General features: G+C 44.5%; 1 protein-coding gene across 1 annotated transcript in view; it reads left to right on the forward strand.

Moving 5' to 3' along the window:
* Positions 1-21,730, forward strand: part of celsr3 (cadherin, EGF LAG seven-pass G-type receptor 3) — a 269,844-nt gene that overhangs the window by 29,366 nt on the left and 218,748 nt on the right. The window contains exon 2 of the mRNA XM_078210174.1: positions 3,655-7,808. Coding sequence (XP_078066300.1) covers positions 3,655-7,808 — 4,154 coding nt within the window. The remainder of the gene's footprint in view (positions 1-3,654; positions 7,809-21,730) is intronic.

Genomic DNA, 21,730 nt, shown 5'->3' on the forward strand with positions numbered 1-21,730 from the left:
CCGACCACAAACCCACCCAGGTCCTACCCCCATATCCCTACATATTTACCCACTAATCCCTCTAACCTACGCATCTCAGAACACTAACGGCAATTTTTTTTTCAGCATGGCCAATCAACCTAACCCGCACATCTTTGGACTGTGGGAGGAAACCGGAGCACCCGGAGGAAACCCACGCAGACACAAGGAGAATGTGCAAACTCCACACAGACAGTGACCCAAGCCGGGAATCGAACCCAGGTCCCTGGAGCTGTGAAGCAGCAGTGCTAACCACTGTGCTACCGTGCCGCCTCGTGTCGTGTGGCTTACTTCTGCTTTTAATTTATATATTCATATGTTCGTATGAAACATGCATTGCCATTGACCATCAGGTCATTAGACTGAAATGTCAACTTGGTTTCTTGGATACTGCCTGGCCTGCTAAGTATTTACAGTGTTACAGTAAAAAACTGACAGCACTGCATCTTTTGCTTGCACTCTGAATATTTGAGTGTCTGTTGTTGTTGCTGATGCTCTAGCTGCGATGCTCTACCTCACCTGCAGTAGAGGAAAAAAGTCAACTGGAAACTGAGGCTAACAAATGTTGTCATTTACATCAAACATAAAACATTTTGATGAAAAGATGTTCATTGTAGAAATTGTTTTCACACAGTGTGGCTTGCCTTGGTCATGATATCTTACTGTCATCCATAATTTATCTTTCCTTTTGTCCTCCTAGCCCTCCTTTCCTCCCCCACTATTCTGGGATGTCTCTGAGAGATGTTAGATGGAAAGGCAAGTTGTTATTTGTTGTGGAGATTACTGTGAACTGAAGCACACAGCATTGTAACATGTTAACTGCTAAATACTTAGAAAGTAACTTTTCCTGTAAAAGGACCTTCAAGTGAAAGCATCCTCAGAGGGGGTTAAAATGTGCCAGTCTCATGGGTTGCAGAGGGGGGAGGGGGGTGTGGGGGCGAGGGGGGGAGGTGGTGGTACAGAGAGGTGCAAATCTAAAGTAATTGGGAAAAGAAGCAAAACCTGTAAGAAAAAAATCACTTTTCAGGTTGCCGGTGGTTAGAGTGTATCTAAGAGTGTTGTGGAGGAAGTTCAATCGAGGCATTGAAAAGGGACAAAGGCAAAATACTGCAGATGCTGCAATCTGAAACAAAAACAGAAAATGCAGGAAATTCTCAGCATGTCTGATGGCATCTGTGGGGAGAGAGTCTGGATGACCCTTGTCACTCTGACGAAGAGTTCGTAACGTTGGCTCTATTCTCTCTCCACAGTTGCTGTCAGACCTGCTGAGATTTTCCAGCATTTTCTGTTTTTGAAAAAGGAGTGTTATTTGAAAAGGAAGAATGTGCAAGGGTGGGGTAGGGGTGGGGGTGGGGGAGAGAATGCCATGAGGTGGATGGCTCATCCGGAGAGTCAGTGAGTCAGTGCAGACACGTTGGACCGAATGGCCTCCTGCTGCACTGTGACATGGGGCGACACGGTGCCACAGCGGTTGGCACTGCTGCCTCACAGCGCAGGGACCCGGGTTCGATTCCCGGCTTGGGTCACTGTCTCTATAGAGTCTGCGTGTTCTCCCCATGTCTGCGTGGGTTTTCTCCGGGTGCTCCGCTTTTCTCCCACAAGTCTGAAAGACATCTTGGTTAGGTGCAGTGGCCATGATAAATTCTCCCTCAGTGTACCCAAACAGACACAAGGCAGAATGTGGCAACTAGGGGATTTTCACAGTAACTTCATTGCAGTCTTAATATAAGCCTACTCGTGACACTAGTAAAATTAGCTTGAAACTCAATTCTGAAGTTCCCAGCACATTTGCCAGTATCAATGATGCCTGCTGCACTGTGACAATTCTGAAGCTGCCAGCACATCTTGCCAGTATCATAGAAATATAGAAACATAGAAGATAGGAGCCAGAGGAGGCCATTTAGCCCTTTGAGCCTGCTCCGCCATTCATTATGATCATGGCTGATCGTCCAACTCAGTAGCCTAATCCTGCTTTCTCCTCATAACCTTTGATCCCGTTCGCACCAAGTGCTATATCCAGCCACCTCTTGAATACATTCAATGTTTTGGCATCAACTACTTCCTGTGGTAATGAATTCCACAGGTTCACCACTCTTTGGGTGAAGAGTGGTAGCAATGATGCCTTCTGCGCAATGGTAACTCTGAAGCGCAGTAAGAAGTCTCACAACACCAGGTTAAAGTCCAACAGGTTTATGTGGTAGCACAAGCTTTCGGAATATTGCTCCTCCTTCAGGTGAGTGAGGAGTTGTGTTCACAAACAGGGCATATATAGACACAAACTCAATGTACAAGATAATGGTTGGAATGCGAGTCTTTACAGGTAATCAAGTCTTAAAGGTACAGACAATGTGAGTGGAGAGAGGGTTAAGCACAGGTTAAAGAGGTGTGTATTGTCTCCAGTCTCAACCGGGATCTTGGGTTCATGTCACACTATCTGTAACCCCCATGATTTGCCTGGGCTTGCAAAATCTCACTAACTGTCCTGGCTGGAGACAATACACATCTCTTTAACCTGTGCTTAACCCTCTCTCCACTCACGCTGTCTGTGCCTTTAAGACTTGATTACCTGTAAAGACTCGCATTCCAACCATTATCTTGTAAATTGAGTTTGTGTCTATATATGCCCTCTTTGCGAACACTACTCCTACTCACGACATAAAGGGGCAGTGTTCGGAAAGTTTGTGGCTTGTGCTACCAAATAAACCTGTTGGACTTTAATCTGGTGTTGTGAGACTTCTTACTGTGTTTACCCCCACATCTCCACATCGCATATTGTCTCCAGCCAGGAGACTCTGAACTCTGACTCCAACTCACTGGCTGTCCTGGCTGGAGACAATACACATCTCTTTAACCTGTGCTTAATGCTCTCTCCACTCACATTGTTTGTACCTTTAAGACTTGATTATCTGTAAATACTGCATTCCAATCATTATTCTGTAAATTGAGTTTGTGTCTCTGTATGCTCTGTTTGTGAGCAGATCTCCCACTCCACCTGACGAAGGGGCAGCGCTCCGAAAGCTAGTGGCATTTGCTCCCAAATAAACCTGTTGGACTTTAACCTGGTGTTGTTAAACTTCTTACTGGTGTCCAACTCCAACTCTGAAGCAGCCAGCGCATCTTGCCAGTATCAATGATGGAGGCGTCTCTAATAGTCACAGCGGCCGGCTGGCGGGAGTTGGGATGTACGATTGAGGATGGGGGGGGGGGGGGGGGGGGTGTGGGGGGGGGGGGGCGGGGGGTGGGAGGGGGAGGTGCGGAGGTGGAGCAGACCAGTGGCGGGCGCCGGCTGCCATGTTGGGAGCGAGCGGAGTGAGGATGAGGAGATGCGTCCCGGAGCGGGGAGGAAAGCCTGAGAGAGAGGAAGGGGGACGGCGCTGAGGGCGAAGCGGGGAGGGAGGGAGAAGGAGCTGGGGGAGACTGGGGTGGATGTTGAGTGGGGACTGCGGGAGGGCGGTGTCGGGCCCCGGGGCGGCTGAGGGTGCGAGGGCCGCCGAGCAGCGGAGAGCGGCGGCGGGGAAGACGGGGCTGACTGATGGCGGCGCTGCTGATGGGCCGCCTCCACCAACACCACCTCCTCCTGCTGCTGCTGCTGCCCGTCCTCCTGCTCCCCCTCCCCGGCCCTTTGTTCGCGTTCAGGGCGGGGAGGCCGGTGCCTGAGGCCGGGCCGGAGCTGCTGGGGCCCCGGCCGCCTCTCCTCCTGCTCCTGCTGCCCCGGGCCAGCGGCCGAGCACCTTGCCCCGGGGATGCCCGGCCGCCGGGCGGCAGGGGAGGAGGAGGAGGCGGGGGGCACGGCGGCTGGGCAGCGGCGCTCGGCCAGCGAGGCTGCAGCGGCGGGCAGACCGAGAGGGACGGCGGCCACAAGACAACTGAAAGAAAGCGAGGAGCACCGGGCGGCGCACAATGGGACGCCGGAGAGGATTCAGCCCGCCCGTTTGGCAGCGAAGCCCCTCGGAACTGGGCAGCCGGGGGCTTCAGAAGCCTCCCAGCCAGGAAACTCCTGCACAGCCTGCGCCGGTGGGGTTGGAGCTGTGCCTGCTCCCGGAGCCGGGGTCGGCGCGTTGCATTGTCCTGTGCCGCCAGCAGCCCCGGGGGCTGCGAAGCTCGCCTCCCCGTCCACCAGCCTCTCCTCATCCCCTCGCTGCTGTGCCCGGGGCCGGACAATAGGAAACGGTGTGGGGGCCAGCGTCCAAGCCATCAGAGCCGGCCGGCGGGCCACGGGAGATTGTGGCGGGACTGTGCCCCAGCTCAGCTTGCCTTAAAGAGCCGCGATGTTCAGGGAGGCTGCCAGCACCTGCTGAGAGATGGAGAAGTGGAATTGGAAGTCTGTCTGAAACACCGTGTGTCTCATCTCTGTGAGTGCCACGCTTTAAGCACCAATAAAACATGGTCTGAATGTTGCACAAAGCAGGAGAAGAATCTGAGCCTGAACCACACTTCGCTACACCGACACACGAATCAATGTGCTAACCCATGTTTGAGTCGATGCACGATCTACGCTTCGTTTAGAAACAGGACAGGCTGCTGTGAAGCGCGTCTCAGTGAAAGTAGACTCAGTTACCGTTTGCTAAGTCCACCGGACTGCGATCTGTGTCTAAAAGCCTGCCTGCTCCCTGTGTGTGGGAAGCCGGGACCGCATTGTTTGCAGGAGGAGCTTTCAGCACCACCCGCGGTGTGGACAGCTCCCGCTTCTCCGAGGCAAGCAGCTTCCGTCCACAGACTCTGCAATCCGGACAACAGAACAAAGAGCTCCGGGCCACCCGCACCAACCCTCTGCCCCTCTCCCGGCTGCCAAGTCTGTCTCAGGCTGCGATTTTTAACAACCACCAAAGGTTGTTTTAAAACTCTGCTCTCTGGACCCCGGCCAAGCAGCCGGTCAAAAAGCGACCTGCGTATCCTCTTCCAATTAAACTCCAGCAAAGCTATGCAATTTGATACCTTCAATCCCCGATTTGGCAGACGGGGGAAGAGAGCCCTCTTTCCTCTGGCATTAGCCAGGGCTGGTAGATCGGTCAATCGTCGCCCTCATTTCCCGCAGTATAATTACCAGGTTCAGGTGGCGGAGAACCAGCCTCCAGGGACCCCTGTAATCTCCATCACTGCAGTGGACCCAGACTCTGGAGAGGCTGGGAGGCTGTTTTACTCCATGGCTTCATTAATGGACAGCAGGTCCATGGATTATTTCACAATTGACATGGAAAGGGGAGTGCTTTCAACCAGTAAAGTCCTGGACAGGGAAAACATGGACCTGCACTATTTCCGAGTCACGGCTGTAGACCATGGCAACCCCCGCCTCTCTGCTACCACCATGATTTCGGTTACGGTGAGCGACACCAATGACCACGACCCAGTGTTCGAACAAACCGAATACCGGGAAACCATCCGGGAGAACGTCGAGGAAGGTTATCCCATCTTGCAGCTCCGAGCCACAGATATTGACTCTCCTTCCAATGCCAATATCAGGTATCGATTCATGAATCAGCAGGCAGCACGCACCGTTTTCGATATCGACCCCAGGTCGGGGTTAATTACCACCCGTGGATCAGTAGATCGAGAGACCATGGAGAAATATTCCCTAATTGTAGAAGCTAATGACCAAGGTAAAGACCCTGGTCCCAAAAGTGCCACAGTAAAAGTTTACATAACCGTCCTGGATGAAAATGACAACGTGCCACAGTTTAGTGAGAAACGCTACATTGTTCAGGTGAGGGAAGATATTAGGCCGCACACACAGATCCTGCGCGTTACTGCCACAGACCTGGACAAAGACAATAATGCATTGGTCCATTATAATATAATTAGTGGGAACAGTAGGGGGCAGTTCTCCATTGATAGCATCACTGGTGCCATTGAAGTGGTGACACCTTTAGATTATGAGGTGGAGCGTGAATATGCCTTGCGTGTTCGTGCTCAAGATGCAGGACGTCCACCCCTGTCCAACAATACAGGAATGGTCAGTATTCAGTTGGTGGATGTCAATGACCATGTTCCTATTTTTGTGAGTACCCCATTTCAGGTATCGGTTCTTGAAAATGCCCCTCTTGGACACTCTGTGATCCATATCCAAGCTGTGGATGCCGATTATGGTGAAAATGCCCGGCTGGAGTACAGGCTGACAGACACAGCCCAAGACACACCTTTTGTGATCAACAGTGGAACTGGCTGGATCACTGTGAGTGCACAACTGGACCGTGAATCTGTTGAATATTATTCCTTTGGAGTAGAAGCTAGGGATCATGGCTCTCCATCTCTGTCTGCTTCAGCGAGTGTCACTATTACAGTGTTGGATGTTAACGATAATCGACCAGAATTTACCCAGGAAGAGTACTTTATCCGCTTAAATGAAGATGCTGCAGTGGGTACTAGTGTACTGACAGTAACTGCAGTGGATCGAGATGTGAATGGAGTGGTCACATATCAGATTACAGGTGGGAATACAAGGAACCGTTTCAGTATCAGCACCCAGGGTGGCATGGGCCTCATTACACTGGCATTGCCCTTGGATTACAAGCAAGAGCGACGTTATGTCCTAACAATCACAGCCTCTGATCGCACACTTCATGATACATGCCATGTACATGTCAATATCACAGATGCAAACACACACCGGCCAGTGTTTCAAAGTGCACATTATTCAGTAAATGTCAATGAAGATCGTCCAGTGGGGAGCACTGTAGTGGTAATTAGTGCTACAGATGATGATGTTGGGGAGAATGCTAGGATTACGTACTACTTGGAGGATAACATTCCTCAGTTTCGAATTGATCCTGATTCAGGTGCTATCACCCTACAGACAGAACTTGACTATGAAGATCAAATGACATACACCCTAGCTATCACTGCCAAAGACAATGGGATTCCACAGAAATCTGACACTACCTATGTTGAAATCATGGTTAAGGATGTCAATGACAATTCACCAGTGTTTGTAAATGTTCAATACCAGGGCTCAGTCTCTGAAGATGCACCGCCTTTTACCAGTGTCTTGCAGATATCGGCTACCGATCGCGATGCCCATGCTAATGGAAGGGTTCAGTACACTTTCCAGAATGGAGAGGATGGGGATGGGGATTTCACCATTGAACCAACATCCGGGATTGTCCGAACTGTCCGAAGGCTTGATCGTGAGAGTGTTCCAATATATGACCTCACTGCCTATGCAGTAGATCGGGGGATCCCTGTGCGTAGGACTCCAGTTCACATTCACGTCAATATTTTGGATGTTAATGATAATGCACCCGTGTTTCCTGCTGATGAATTTGAGGTATTTGTGAAAGAAAACAGCATTGTTGGTTCGGTGGTGGGGCAGATCACAGCAACTGATCCAGATGAGGGGACAAATGCTCAGATCATGTACCAAATTGTGGAAGGCAACATTCCTGAGATCTTCCAGATGGATATCTTTTCTGGAGAACTCACAGCCCTTACTGACCTGGACTATGAAGTAAAATCTGAGTATGTAATTGTAGTGCAAGCGACCTCTGCACCTCTTGTCAGCCGAGCTACTGCGCACATTCGTCTGATTGATCAGAACGACAATAGTCCTGTCCTAAAGAATTTCCAAATAATCTTTAATAACTACATATCCAACAAGTCAAATACCTTCCCTTCAGGGATCATTGGCAAGATCCCAGCCTATGATCCTGATGTTTCAGATCGACTGTTCTACACATTTGAGCGAGGGAATGAGCTGAGTTTAATGAACCTCAACCAGACAAGTGGTGAACTGCGGCTGAGTCGAAAGCTCGACAATAATCGTCCCTTAGTAGCATCCATGTTGGTGACAGTCACAGGTAAGTTTGTGAAGTGTTTAATGTGATGTTTACTTGTAGGAGGATTGTCAGGTTGCTTTGTCTTGTTACCAATGACTGTGTCTGGTTGTATGATGGTTATAATATTGGATTAGAAGCCTAAAATGTCACGTTCAAATTCCATTGTGGCACATAAGTCTGTGAGAAAGTTCAGAACAAAATTGTCATAAAAGATGCTGGATTAGCATAAAAACGCAACAGAGAAAGTAACCTGCCACCTCTTACCTGGTCTTGCCTAATGCGATTCTAATCCACATTGCATGGACTAATTTCTGCTTTCTGAAGTGAACTGGCAAGTCACTCCGTTGTTCACTCACTACGACTCAAGAGGGCCCACCACCTATTGAGGATAACTAGTGTTGTACAAATTCTGGGAAATTATGAAGAAGTATCATCACCATTGAAGCAGTTGACTTGTTTTCTTGTAATAAAATATATTCCTGATTTTTAAGAGAGCCGCATTAGAACTTGTAACATTGCTTGCTAACGAGGTTGTAACGACTAATTTTAAGTTTAGGAAAAATGTACAAAGTTCTTCTTAGTTATTATCAAATATAAAAGCAGAAAGCGCTGGAAATATTCAGCAAGGTTTGGCAACAGAGTTAACGTTTCAGGTCGATGACCATTGTCGCTACAGATGCTGCCACACCTGCTGAGTATTTACAACGTTTTCTGTTTTTATTTCAGGTTTGAAGCATCCGTGATATTTTGCTTTCAATTGTCACAATTGTCATCTAAGTTAAAAAGTTCTGCTCTGGTTGAGATTGAAAATTTATTTTGTCTAATAGCTGATCTGGCTTTATGTACTCCTAAAATGCAGATCATTAGTTATCAGTGTTTTAAATCTTAATGCAAGTGTTTCAGGGGAGTGCGATTCAAAGCTAGTAACAAGCAGCACTTTGTAAAAAGTGTTTAAATGATGAAAGATATATTGAATAAACTGCGTTCATGTGCATTGTGTTTGCTTCCTTTAACTAATGGTTGCATTACACACGGAACAACTTATGTATATTTGCTGAACGTTTAGTCTACAGTACATTAAGAGAAATTTTACAGCAGTGCTTATTTTGCATGTAGACATTGAATTTGCATTTAATTCCTAGCAAGCGTCTCTTATAGTCTGCATTGAAACAGAGATTTTCATTATAGTGAGAAGTTACAGACAGTTTGAAAAAAGTCAAACCTGACTTGTGATGTGAGTTTCTAATCTTTGTGTCCCACCTAGATTCAATATTCACTTCAGCTCAGGCCTTCTGCTAATGTCATCAACTGTTATTGACAGTAAACATAGGGTTTATGTAGTTGCTTCCATGAGTAGCTTGTGCTCTTGTTTTGGCCACACTGGTTGTCAGTTTTATTGAGAAACATAGATCAAGCACCAAGGGCCAAATTGCAAACACCACAAAGGTTTAAGAATAGGGATGAAGATTTTTTAAAAAATATTCGCGGTACATGGGCGTCACTGGCTGGCTAGCATTTATTACCTATGTGTAGTTGCCCTTGAAAAGGTGGTTGTGAGCTGTCTCCTTGAAACAGTGCAGTCCACATGCTGTGGGTTGACCCACAATGCAGTTAGGGAGGGAATTACAGAATTTTGACCCAGCAACTGCGAAGGAACGGCGATATATTTCCAAATCAGGATGGTGAGTGCCTTGGAGGGAAACTTCCAGGTGGTGCTTTTCCCATGTATCTGCTGCCCTTGCACCTTCCAGATGAGGAAAATCAAGATGCACTGATAAATAACAACAAGCTTGGATTTTTAGTGCCTACATTGCAGGTGGGGTGAAGATTTGAGGAAATAGATGGAAATGTTTTGATTCGACATCCTTGGGAAAATGTTGGAAGAAAGTGACTGTATGATAAATCTTTAAGCATAGGAAAGCTGTAAGGAAAAGGAATTTGTTGGATGGTACATTTGGAGTTTTTATGTGAGTAAGAAAATTCAGTCACCTCAGTAAAATAGTGAAAGCCAAAGACGGCTGCGGCAGAAGTAGTGAAGTTGGAGCCCAGAATGATTCAAAAATTGACCATTAAACAAGTTCTTTCTTGAATCCTGTCCAGAAATGAGTTTTGAAATTTTAGAACCTGAAACTGTATTCCACCAAACATATATGATTTGACAAAATGTCATGTATGAATACAAAACCCAGACAAAAATGCCTTCTGAAACAGATAAAATGTTAAACCTATATTTAGAATCCCTATACATGTTCTCCCAGTGTCCATGTGAGTTTCCTCCCACAGTCCAAAATGTACAGGTTAGGTGAATTGGCCATGTTAAATTGCCAAAGATGTGAAGGTTCAGTGGATTAGTCATGTAAATGTGCAGAGTTACGGGGGTGGGCCTGGGTAAGATGCTTTCAGAGAGTTGGCACAGACTTGATGGGCCAAACGGCCTCTTTTTGCACTGCAGGGATTCTATGATTCTATATCTAGGTATGCTAACTCGATAAAAGGAAAAACAAATTGAATTCTGTCTGGAAAAGATATGAGGTAATGCACTGGGGAGGGCAAGCAAAACAAAGGAATACTCAATAATGGGAGGATATTGAGAAGGATTAAGGAAGTGAGAGTGCAAATCCAAAGGTTCTTAAAGGTGGCAGGACAGATGGGCAAGGTAGTCGAGAAAGCGTATGGTATGCTTTCCTTTATTGGATGAGGTATTGAATATGTAATGATGGAACTGTATGAAATGCTGGTTAGGATAGAGCTGGAATTTTATGTACAATTTTGCCCACCACATTATAGGAAGGACATAATTGCTCCAGAGAGAGTGTAGAGGAGATTTACAAGAATGCTGCCAGGGTTTGAAAATTGCAGCTATGAGGAGAGATTGAACAGGCCACGGTTGTTTTCCTTAGAACAGAGGAGGCTGAGGGTGATATAATTGATGTGTACAAAACTGAGGGTCTAGGTAGAGCAGACAGGAAAGACTTGTTTCACTTAGACTTGTTAGCACTCCTGCCTCACGACACCAGGGACCTGGATTCGATTTCCAGCTTGGGTCACTGTCTCTGTGGAGTTTGCACGTTCTCCCCATGTTTCCTCCGGGTGCTCTGGTTTCCTCCCACAGTCCAAAGATGTGAAGGTTAGCCTGATTGGCCATGCTAAATTGCCCTTAGTGTCAGGGAAATTAGCAGGATAAATACATGGGGTTATGGGGATAGGGCCTGGGCGGCATTGTGGTCGGTGCAGACTCGATGGGCCGAATTGTCTCTTTCTGCACTGTAGGGATTCTATGATTAGCTGAGGGGCAAATTACCAGGGCTCATAGATTTAAGAAGGTGATTGGTAGAAGGATTAGAGGGGACATGAGGAAAATCATTTTCACCCAGTGGATGGTGGGCACCTGCAATTCACTGCATAAATTGGTGGTTGAGGCTGAAATATTCAACTCATTGAAAAGGTACCTGGGTCTGCCTCTGAACTCCTGCAACCTGCAAGTCAATGGATCAGGTGCTGAAAGTGAGATTAAAATAAGCAGCCAGTTTCATCTTTCTCTTTTCCTTGGCTGGGCACAGACATGATGGGCTGATTGGCCTCCCTCTGCACTTATTCTTTCTGCACTGTAACTTTCCTCTGGCTCTATGGAAAGGAATATTTTAAACCTTCCTGTGTGCCAGCCCTCATCCAAGGCTGTGTACACAAGTAGGTGATCTAATTCACCTGTTAACCAATACTGTACAAGGGAATGCACAGCTTAACTTACTGCCTTGTTCATTTTTGGTCCTTTTACTCGATTTTGTCGATTTGACTCTCGTGGCGTGTGTACAGAATCACAGGTGACGGCTCAATTGGAAACTTTTTTCCTGTTTGTTCTCCAAATCCCAAACTTCTATCCTAAATCCTATAGTTTTTTAATACCTTGTGCTATTCTCTCTTCTTCCAATAGGCGGTATGTAATTGTCTGGTTTTCCACTAGCTTTTGATATTTTGAAGTAAAATTGATCATTCTTAATAGCTGCCAGTGCACATGAGAGATGGTGACCTTGCTGCAGACAAAACATGGGTGTAACCATTGAGAATATTACTGAGGGCTGAGCTCATTGAAGTGAAAGGGGTTAATGCTAGACTGGAGCATTTTCTGATTTTTTAAAATCCAGTGCCAATATTATTGGCTACTTGGTCAGCATGGTCAGATCCAAAGCAACAGTTTCCCTGCTTTGTGTTGGCAATATGCCTTAATCATAAAATCAAAGAACAAAGGACAATACAGCACAGGAACAGGCCCTTTGGCCCTCCAAGCTTGCGCCGCTCATGTGCCCACTAGACCATTCTTTTGTATCCCTCTATTCCCAGTCTGTTCATGTGGTTATCTAGATAAGTCTTAAACGATCCCAGCGTGTCCGCCTCAACCACCTTGCCCGGCAGTGCATTCCAGGTCCCCACCACCCTCTGTGTAAAATACATCCCCCTGACATCTGTGTTGAACCTTGCCCCCCTCACCTTGAACCCATGACCCCTTGTGTTCGTCACCTCCGACCTGGGAAAAAGCTTCCCACTGTTCACCCTATCTATGCCCCTCACAATTTTATACACCTCCATCAGGTCGCCCCTCATCCTCCGTCTTTCCAGGGAGAACATCCCCAGTTTACCCAATCTCTCCTCACAGCTAAGACCCTCCATAACAGGCAACATCCTGGTAAACCTTCTCTGTACTCTGTCCAAAGCCTCCACGTCCTTCTGGTAGTGTGGCGACCAGAAGTGGGCGCAGTATTCCAAATGTGGCCTAACCATCGTTCTATACAGCTGCAACATCATATGCCAACTTTTATATTCTATGCCCCGTCCAATAAAGGCAAACATGCCATATCAAAAGAGTTGACTGGGCAAGCTTAACATTTTTCATTTCACCCCAACCATTCTCAGTAATAATGTTAGCTTTGCGCTGGGGGCTCATAAGTGCTAAGAATTAGGTTGAAATTACCCAAGCTCGTTTCACAAACGAAACAAGTTGGGAGGCAGTTATTTGCTATTCTGGACTGAATATAAAACTGCATTGTAGAGGTGAGAGGCTAGTGCCCAGTAAATCATACTAGGGTACTAACTCCAGTAGAAGAGAGAGCAGGTGTTAAGTTCATCAAACCCCCCATTCCCCTCTGGTAAATTATACTAGGGTACTAGCCCCTCTGAAGTGAGTTTCTGAGGTATGTGTTTTTAGTTCTGAGGTGCACATTGAAGGCCTCATAGCCTGCAATGGCTTACTGACCCCAAATCCTTGGAGCTTTAAAGCACATAATATTGAGCTGGGATTGTGGCCAAGCAAGTCTGTCTTTCAATCAGTAAGCTTGCTAAGGTTGATATCAATTCCAAGCAGGTGGAGCAGATAAACACTTTGCAATGCTGGTAAATAACTGCCAGTGCAGTAAAACTGTATAGAGTCATAGAAGCACAATGAAGTATACATATAGAAGATAATTGCACTCAATCACTTCTATCCGCTATCAGGATTTTATGATCAAATGTTTACTTTGGTACATTTTCCACTGATTTGCAAATAATACGGTTAGTATTGTTTAAAAAAAATGATTTTAAAAGTGTTTTTATTTATTTTAAATGGCTGTCCCCTTTTTGTGAGTTGTCTTCTGTGAAGAGAGAAATTAAGCAGTCTTTTGAAATGGGAGTCAGGCGAATACATGATTCAAAGCGTGTGAAATAGCGTAACGTGCTAATCTGAATCTTTGCATGTATTGTAACGGTTGAAAATATTTTATACAAAAATATTCAAGAGCGACCAGGTATTGTACTTAGTGGGTGCAAAAACATTTCAGTCAGTAGAATATGATTAGGCAGCCATCTTGCGTGTGATCACACTGAGATATTTGACAACCAAGATGACAACCTCAAAAATTTCCACTTGGAATTAAAACAGCATTTGGAGACCTGAAGGACTGCTATAAATATTTTAATTCAGTTACCTAGAATATTATATATATTTTTAAAAATGTTTAAAATTATAAATGCAATTCGCATTAGCTCTTAAAAGGTCCAATTTCTTATCCCAGGAGAGGGAGATGATTTATTCTAGGGATTCATTACTATTTAGTTTCAGGAGAAGATTTATTCCAAGGATTCATTACTATTTAGTTTACTTGTGAATGGGCTGAGTCTGAAGGTTATTAGAGTGTCGATTCTATACATGCATCACTGCATTGATAGCATCTTGTTGGCTGTGGAGCCTTGCTCCTGTTTGGTCAACTTAATACGATTAGAATACATTTTCAGATTTTGAATTGGTGTCTGCTTAATTGGAATCACTGAACTCATTTGAATTTTCTGTTGGATTTATTTACATTTGTAAAGACCCTGGAGCCCAGCTGCTAGCTGGCTGACCTGATCTGCTCCTAAAAGATAACTCAGAGCACTAACACTGGTTCCATAGACTGCTGCAGGCTTGCGAATGTTTAGTGTTCCTAAAACCTTGCTTACGCTTTAGGGACTGGCCTGCTTTTGTTACACTTCTTAGCTCTGCCTGATGGCTATGGATCCATGCCCCTGTACAGCCCGCTACAAAGAATATACACAATCTTAATGTAAATTGACAGCATTATAATTCAAAGGTCAGAATTTATCAAACCTTTTTAAGTTGCAATTTGTTTTGAACTCTTTTCCAAATTACGGCCACTTTTATCAGGTTCTCATGATGACCATTCTGTTGTGATGTGCTCTATAATTACAGGTTCACGATAAGGCCTGTGCTTTCACAAGGATGTTGCATACTCATACAAGTGCAGTTATAGAGGAAGTTAGTTCCCGCTTATGATATTTGCCTCATTTTAGGATTTCTTCAGCCAGACATGCATGCCAAAGGACAGACGGGTAAACTTCAGCAAGGCCTTTGCTTGCATCTGATATTTTATGATGGACAGGAGAATTGTGAGAGGATGTTTGGTGTGACTCAACATCTCAGTCATTGTTTTTGTCATTTTTTTGTGCAATGTGTACAGATTTTGCTAGACACCTTTCCCAAATAAGCTTAGTATGGGGAAGAATAGTGGGGCAAATTAATATTATACTGATCCATGACATAGTACCGTTTAGCCCATCTGCTTGCTTATAGACAGGTGGGAGAGGCGGAGACACAGGCTTTACTGTGACTTACATCATTACTAGTGTGTGGTTGATCAACTGGAAATGGTCATTTTTTTGACACCTAAGATTCTTTCCTTTTTGTTCTAGTGCTTTGTGCTAACTTCTAAAAGCCCTTCTAAAAGGAGCTGATGGTCAGTGACATTTACCCTTGTAAGGACAGGTAAATGCAAATGCTTGGTTTTGAGCTCTTGGCCGCCTAGTTCAGGATTGCCTGCTATGCTGCGAGAGCTTCTTGGCTTGCAGGTAGAAACACTATCATCTGAATCAAAGGATTTATTTATGCTCATTCCGAATTAGCTCTTGCTAGAAAGGGGATCTTGTCACTTAATGGTTTGAGCTCAAGTTTCCAGATGCTTAATGCTTCCTCATTGATGTTTATCATTAAAACTGTATGAATTCCAGCTGCAGTCTTCTTGCGTGAAAGAGTAAAGAGAATGTATTGTTAGGTTTTCTTTTCGATAAACCATAACAGCCTATCACTTGACGTTGACCTACACTGATGACAGTGATTAAAAATTTTTCAGCACAGGTGAGACTGGATATATTACAATATCTGAACAGTAGTTTACAACCTATAATCAAGCGTTATATTACCCTATTTATGTCTTGGGTAAGAGGACTAACAAGTACATCCCATGCCTGAAACTCTGGCTCATCCTCCCAAGTGTCTTGGCAGCTATCCCTATCTTCAATCTCCAGCTCAATCTCTGAGCGTTTCTTGAACTCTTCTACGTCTTCTGTCTGTTTGGACTTTTTAAAAAAAAAACAATTTCTATTATACAAAATCCAGGAAACTAATGCAATTCTTTACAAATACACATGTTTACAAATAATTAAAATATATCTTTCTTATGGAACTGGCTGACAAGCGTTTTTGAACATTTTTTTGTTGTTGAGATTGCAACAACCATCTCCACTAAAACTACATGATCTCCTGAGCTGCAGTTTTGTTCTGCAGGCTCCCTCCCTATCTGTAGGTGGAAATTATTATAAGAAGCCTGTAGTTAAAAATTGCAAAACTTTTCAGAAACCTGTTTTCCCAGTTTCCTCGCCTCAAAACAGCAGCCATTATCCCCTGCGCAGAAATCACAATCGTACCAAGATCTGAACCTTGGATTCTAGTTGGTAATGAATGAAAATAGGTAGGTTGTTCTGTCAGCTTTGGTTAGGTCAGATAATTTATAGGAGTAGAATCCCTCCTGGAAATCATAATGTGATTGATACGGATCCTGTATGTTTACACCGTCCTTTGTGTCCTTTGCGTTATTGGCAACACTCCTTTCAAGACCCGCTATGCATTCACGTTGCTACACTAAGCCCCCAGGAGTAGCTTAGTAAAACAAAAGAAAAGCTTTCTAATACATCAATTCAAAGAAATAATGGAAAATGGAAAGGCGGCGAATTCCTGACATTGAAGAGTTGTTATGTGTCATAACAGTATTTTTAACAGCGCCATGACTGACGAGATTAAGGGTACACTTATCAACAACAAATCTAAAGAAAATACAGATTTCAGTTTACGTTTTCAGAAGCAGCTTGTGTCTTTTATATTTTCTCAAACAACTAAAAATACCTTTGAGATGTTCAGAACCTGCTTGTTGGCTCCTTTGAAATTGGCATCGAACCAACTAATTAGCTCTTCAGTTTTATTTTCACGTTTACTGATTGCCTCTACCATGCTGCAGTCCCAGAGCCCAATGTGCTCAGCGTTCTACCAAGTTCTATGTGTTTCCCCCTCTCTCCAGATTTTTTTCATTTTATTTTTTTACTCCATTCTTAAAGTTATAAAGCCAAAGCTCAAGAATAGACTGGGCAAACCCAAAATCCATTCCTTGTTCCAAAACCAAATTCCAAATGCAGTTGAATCCAACTCATGGTCCTTGTGAGAGAGAGAGAGACAAACAAGATCCGAGCTGACAAGATGAAGCATTGCATCCCATCTTGTGCTTGATCTGAAGATTATGAGGGGCATGGACAAAGTGGATAGTCAGAAGCTTTTTCCCAGGGTGGAAGAGTCAATTATTTGGGGACATAGGTTTAAGATGCAAGGGGCAAGGTTCAAAGAAGACGTACAAGGCAAGTTGTTTACACAGAGGGTGGTGGGTGCCTGGAACTCTTTGCCGGGGGAGGCAGTGGAAGCAGATACGATAGTGACTTGTAAGGGGCCTCTTGGCACATAGACATAGAAGATAGGAGCAGGAGGAGGCCATTTGACCCTTCGAGCCTGCTCCGCCATTTATTATGATCATGGCTGATCATCCAACTCAAAAGCCTAATCCTGCTTTGCGCCCCATAGCCTTTGATCCCGTTTGCCCCAAGTGCTATATCCAGCCGCCTCTTGAATACATTCAACGTTTTGGCATCAACTACTTCCTGTGGTAATGAATTCCACAGACTCACCACTCTTTGGGTGAAGAAATGTCTCCTCACCTCCGTCCTAAATGGCCTACCCTGAATCCTCAGACTGTGACCCCTGGTTCTGGACTCCCCCACCATCGGGAACATCCTCCCTGCATCAAGCCATGGATAGGATGACAATAGAGGGATATGGTTCCTGGAAGGGTAGGAGGTTTGAGTTCAGATGGGCAGCATGGTCGGTGCAGGCTTGGAGGACCAAAGGCCCTGTTCCTGTGCTGTAATTTTCTTTGTTCTTTACTTGATCTTGGCCAAAAGGCCGAAAAGCCCATTTTGCACTTACCAATGTTATCCAGGAGGGTAACTAAGCTAGGTCCACATTCCCTTCCAGTTTTTCCACATCACTTCACTGTGGAGAGTGGTGCCAGACTCAATGCAGAAGATTATTGCCAAAGAAATTCCTCCTCACTCATTGGAACATTTTGTGAGGCATTAATGAACTATCCTTTAATTCAGCTGCATGCACTTTGGTGCTTAGCAGCTTCTTAACCTCAACTCTTCAAAGCAACAGTATTTAAAAACTCTACGACATGTCTCTTCCAAAGCAGTAAAAGCAGTGGGGTGCATTTCCTCATCTTCTAGTTAATGGCTGTGCCTGCAGTCAGTTGGGATTTTAGAATGTAAATCAGCTCCCTAATAATGGATAATCTGAAAGCAGAAGGAAAAGGCAATCACAGTTGTGTATATGGAATGGGTTATTTGACTCCATCTCATCTCCATATTTCTTACTAGAGTTGGCTGGTATTGCTGTGCTAATGTCAGCACTACTCAAAATCTGGTCAGTATTTGTTCTAATCTCTTTCTTTACGCATCCCATCAAATTTCTTGCATTACCCTTTAACTGGTTGGCTGTGATGTAAAATCTTTCACTTTGGCCAATTATCTAATTTATATTACGGAGATACTTCATGTAGACTCTTGGCGCTTATTATTACTGCAGGAGAACTAAGAGGGAACTATGTGAAAAGGAGTAACATTAAGGCAGGGAAATTTTGAAAGTTGAAAAGTTGACATGGCAGCATGACGGACTAAAACATATTTTAAATAGCAGCTTTGATAGCTCTATGAATTGATTCATTATGTGATAAATTTGCTTTGTTTAAGGGTGAGACAAATTCAGGGATAGGCAGTAGAGGTGGAATGACTATGCATGCCCATGATTTGCTGAGAAGATAAGAATGTATCTTTTGCACTGGTAGCATTTTGCAAAGGCTAAATTTGCATCTATAAGTTCACTATTCTGGCAGTGTGCCTTCTCCAGTGCCCCAGCAAGACCCAGGCTTGCAGTGTGTTTTCATGAGCTTATCCTAATCCCAGCTGCACAATTAAAAAAACAAATGACCCTCACAGCAGCTATTAACCTTTGCAAAGCTAGTACTTCACCCTCCGAGGCATGTACAGTGTCCCATTTAGATGGCAATATTGTAGTAATGACAATGGTGTATAACTTGTGGCTGCTGTGAAGTGATCGTGTTCAAAGTTTTTCTTCCTGTTAATCACTAATGATATTGTAGTACATTTTTGCTCAGGCTTTAGTTGTATTTCACCCCTATAACCATTGAGTTTCATCTGACTGAAATGTTTAAACCAGAAAAATAGTAGTGCAAACATGAAATCTAGCTTAATAGCATCTTTAGCGCAGTTTCTTCAAACATAACTATAGGTTTGTGTCAGTGAGAAGGACTGCACCCTCTAATTAAATTCACTCAGCCTTAAGTCATTTGACATTCAGGGTCTGGTTGAACAATCTGTGTCAAAATATATTTAGCAGTTCTTTTTGAAGGAAATTGTTATTGTTCTGATCAGATCCTGCCCTAACATTGTCAGAACCACCCCCCTTTTTGGAAGTAGCTCTCTGAACAGTGAGGAACATCATAAATTTGTTATAGCTTCTCAAGTCATCGTGCTTTGGTTTTATTGTTCACTTGTTAAATGCTTAGTTTTTGGAAATCTTAAAATTTGATTTGATTATTAGGTTATTGTGCTAGAATTTTTGCAGCAACCATCAAAAGGCAGTGATTTCTCCCAATTAACACCTTTGATTTAGTTTTGAATGTGCTTACCGGACTGGTGTTTTATGTTAATCACTAGTGACATACTTGTGGGAGTTGAGTTTTGTGTTGGTTAAAATCTTAAGAAATTATTCATAAGTGTATTAATAAAGTGCAGGGAATGGTATTTGACATTTAATCTTCTGCAATTTTAGTCAGTTTAGCTCAGTTGGCTGGACAGCTGGTTAGTGATGCAGAGCAACGCCAACAGCGCGGGTTCAATTCCCGTACCCGCTGAGGTTACTCATGAAGGCTCCGCCTTCTCAATCTTGCCCCTCACCTGAGGGGGAGTGACCCGCGGGTTAAACCACCACCAGATAGCTCTCCCCTCAAAGGAGAAAATGGCCTGTGGTCATCTGGGACAATGGATATTTTACCTAGTAGACAGAGTACAGCAGAGTACAATCAAATACTTGAAATAAATTTGACGCTTTACTGCAGAGCATTTTAGGCTCAATGGATACTGCATGAAAGTATTCATTTAATTCTTCAAGATAGGTATGGAAATTGGTCTTGATGGATTTGTATTGAGCAAATGGAGGTGAAGCACTTCCTTCACAGAGGGAAAGAAACAATTGGGTGGTCATTCTATAGTGTGTCGCTATATACCACCTTAAAGTTTTATTAGTGTCACAATTAGGCTTACATTAGAGTCATAGAGGTTTACAGCATGGAAACAAACCCTTCGGCCCAACTTGTCCATGCTGCCCTTTTTCTTTTAAACCCCTGGGCTAATCGCAATTCCCCACATTTATCACTGCAATGAAGTTACTGTGAAAATCCCCTGGATGCGAACTCCGCCGCTTGTTCGGGTGCATTGAGGGAGAATTTAGCACGGCTAATGCACCTAACCAGCACGTCTTTCAGACTGGGAGGAAATCGGAGCACCCAGAGGAAACCCAGGCAGACATATTATAGAAGGGATATTATTAAGCTAGAAAGAGTGTAGAAAAGATTTATTAGGATGCTACAGGACTTAATGGTTTGAGTTATAAGGAGGGGCTGGATAGATTGGGACTTTTTTCTCTGGAGCATAGAAAGCTGAGGGGTGATCTTATAGACGTCTATAAAATAATGAGGGGCATAGATCAGCTCGATGGTCAATATTTTTCCCCAAAGGTAGGGGAGTCTAAAACTAGAGGACATAGGTTTAAGGGGAGAGATACGAAAGTGTCCAGAGGGGCAATTTTTTCACACAGAGGGTGATGAGTGTCTGGAACAAGTTGCCAGAGGTAGTAGTAGAGGTGGATACAATTTTGTCTTTTAAAAAGCATTTAGACAGTTACGTGGGTAAGAGGTATAGAGGGATATGGGCCAAATGCGGGCAATTGGGACTAGTTTAGGGGTTTTTTAAAAAGGGTGGCATGGACAAGTTGGGCAAGGGCCTGTTTCCATGCTGTAAACCTCTATAATTGCTGCTTCACAGCTCCAGGGTCCCGGGTTCGATTCCCGGCTCGGGTCACTGTCTGTGTGGAGTTTGCACATTCTCCTCGTGTTTGCGTGGGTTTCCTCCGGGTGCTCCGGTTTCCTCCCACAGTCCAAAGATGTGCGGGTTAGGTTGATTGGCCAGGTTAAAATTGCCCCTGAGATGCGTAGGTTAGAGGGATTAGCGGGTAAATATGTGGGGGTAGGGCCTGGGTGGGATTGTGGTCGGTGCAGACTCGATGGGCTGAATGGCCTCCTTCTGCGCTGTAGGGTTTCTATGATAACTCTATGACAGTGGTTCCCAAACTTTTTTCACTGGGCTGCACTTTCGGAATAAAAATTTGCTCACGCCACACCGAATTTTTTATTGATAAGAAATACATTCAAAAACAAAAAAAAACAACTCCTAGCAGTGCTTGATTCATAACATAGAACACAACTACTTTATAATATGATCATGGGACATCCAGAAAGTATAAAACAATGCTTGTTTAAACCATGTTTAAATGTTTGATTGTCCTTGAATCTTCCCGCCACACTTGCCATCCTCTCTCGCCGCACCAGTGTGGCGCACCGCACGCTTTGGGAACCACTGCTCTATGACACGGGGAGAACATGCAGACTCCACACAGACAGTGACCCAAGCCAGGAATCAAACCCGGATCCCTGGCGCTGAGAGGCAGAAATGCTAACCACTGTCCACCCTAGCTTTAGCCTAGACTGGAGAGAAAGATGCCAGCCAATTATCAGTTATGATGATGAGTCTTGTGGCAGGTGGTGTGTGTCATATATTTAAGTGTCGCAGGTTACTTTAAGAACTGATCACATGATATGACGGTGATGTCATTAGGGTGTTGCCACAGGTTGCTGTTTTGCTTTCAGTTTGTATTCTGTGTAGTGTAGAGAATATCTCTTTCAATA

This window comes from Mustelus asterias, chromosome 3 (genome assembly GCF_964213995.1).
Source record: "Mustelus asterias chromosome 3, sMusAst1.hap1.1, whole genome shotgun sequence".
Classification (NCBI taxonomy): domain Eukaryota; kingdom Metazoa; phylum Chordata; class Chondrichthyes; order Carcharhiniformes; family Triakidae; genus Mustelus; species Mustelus asterias.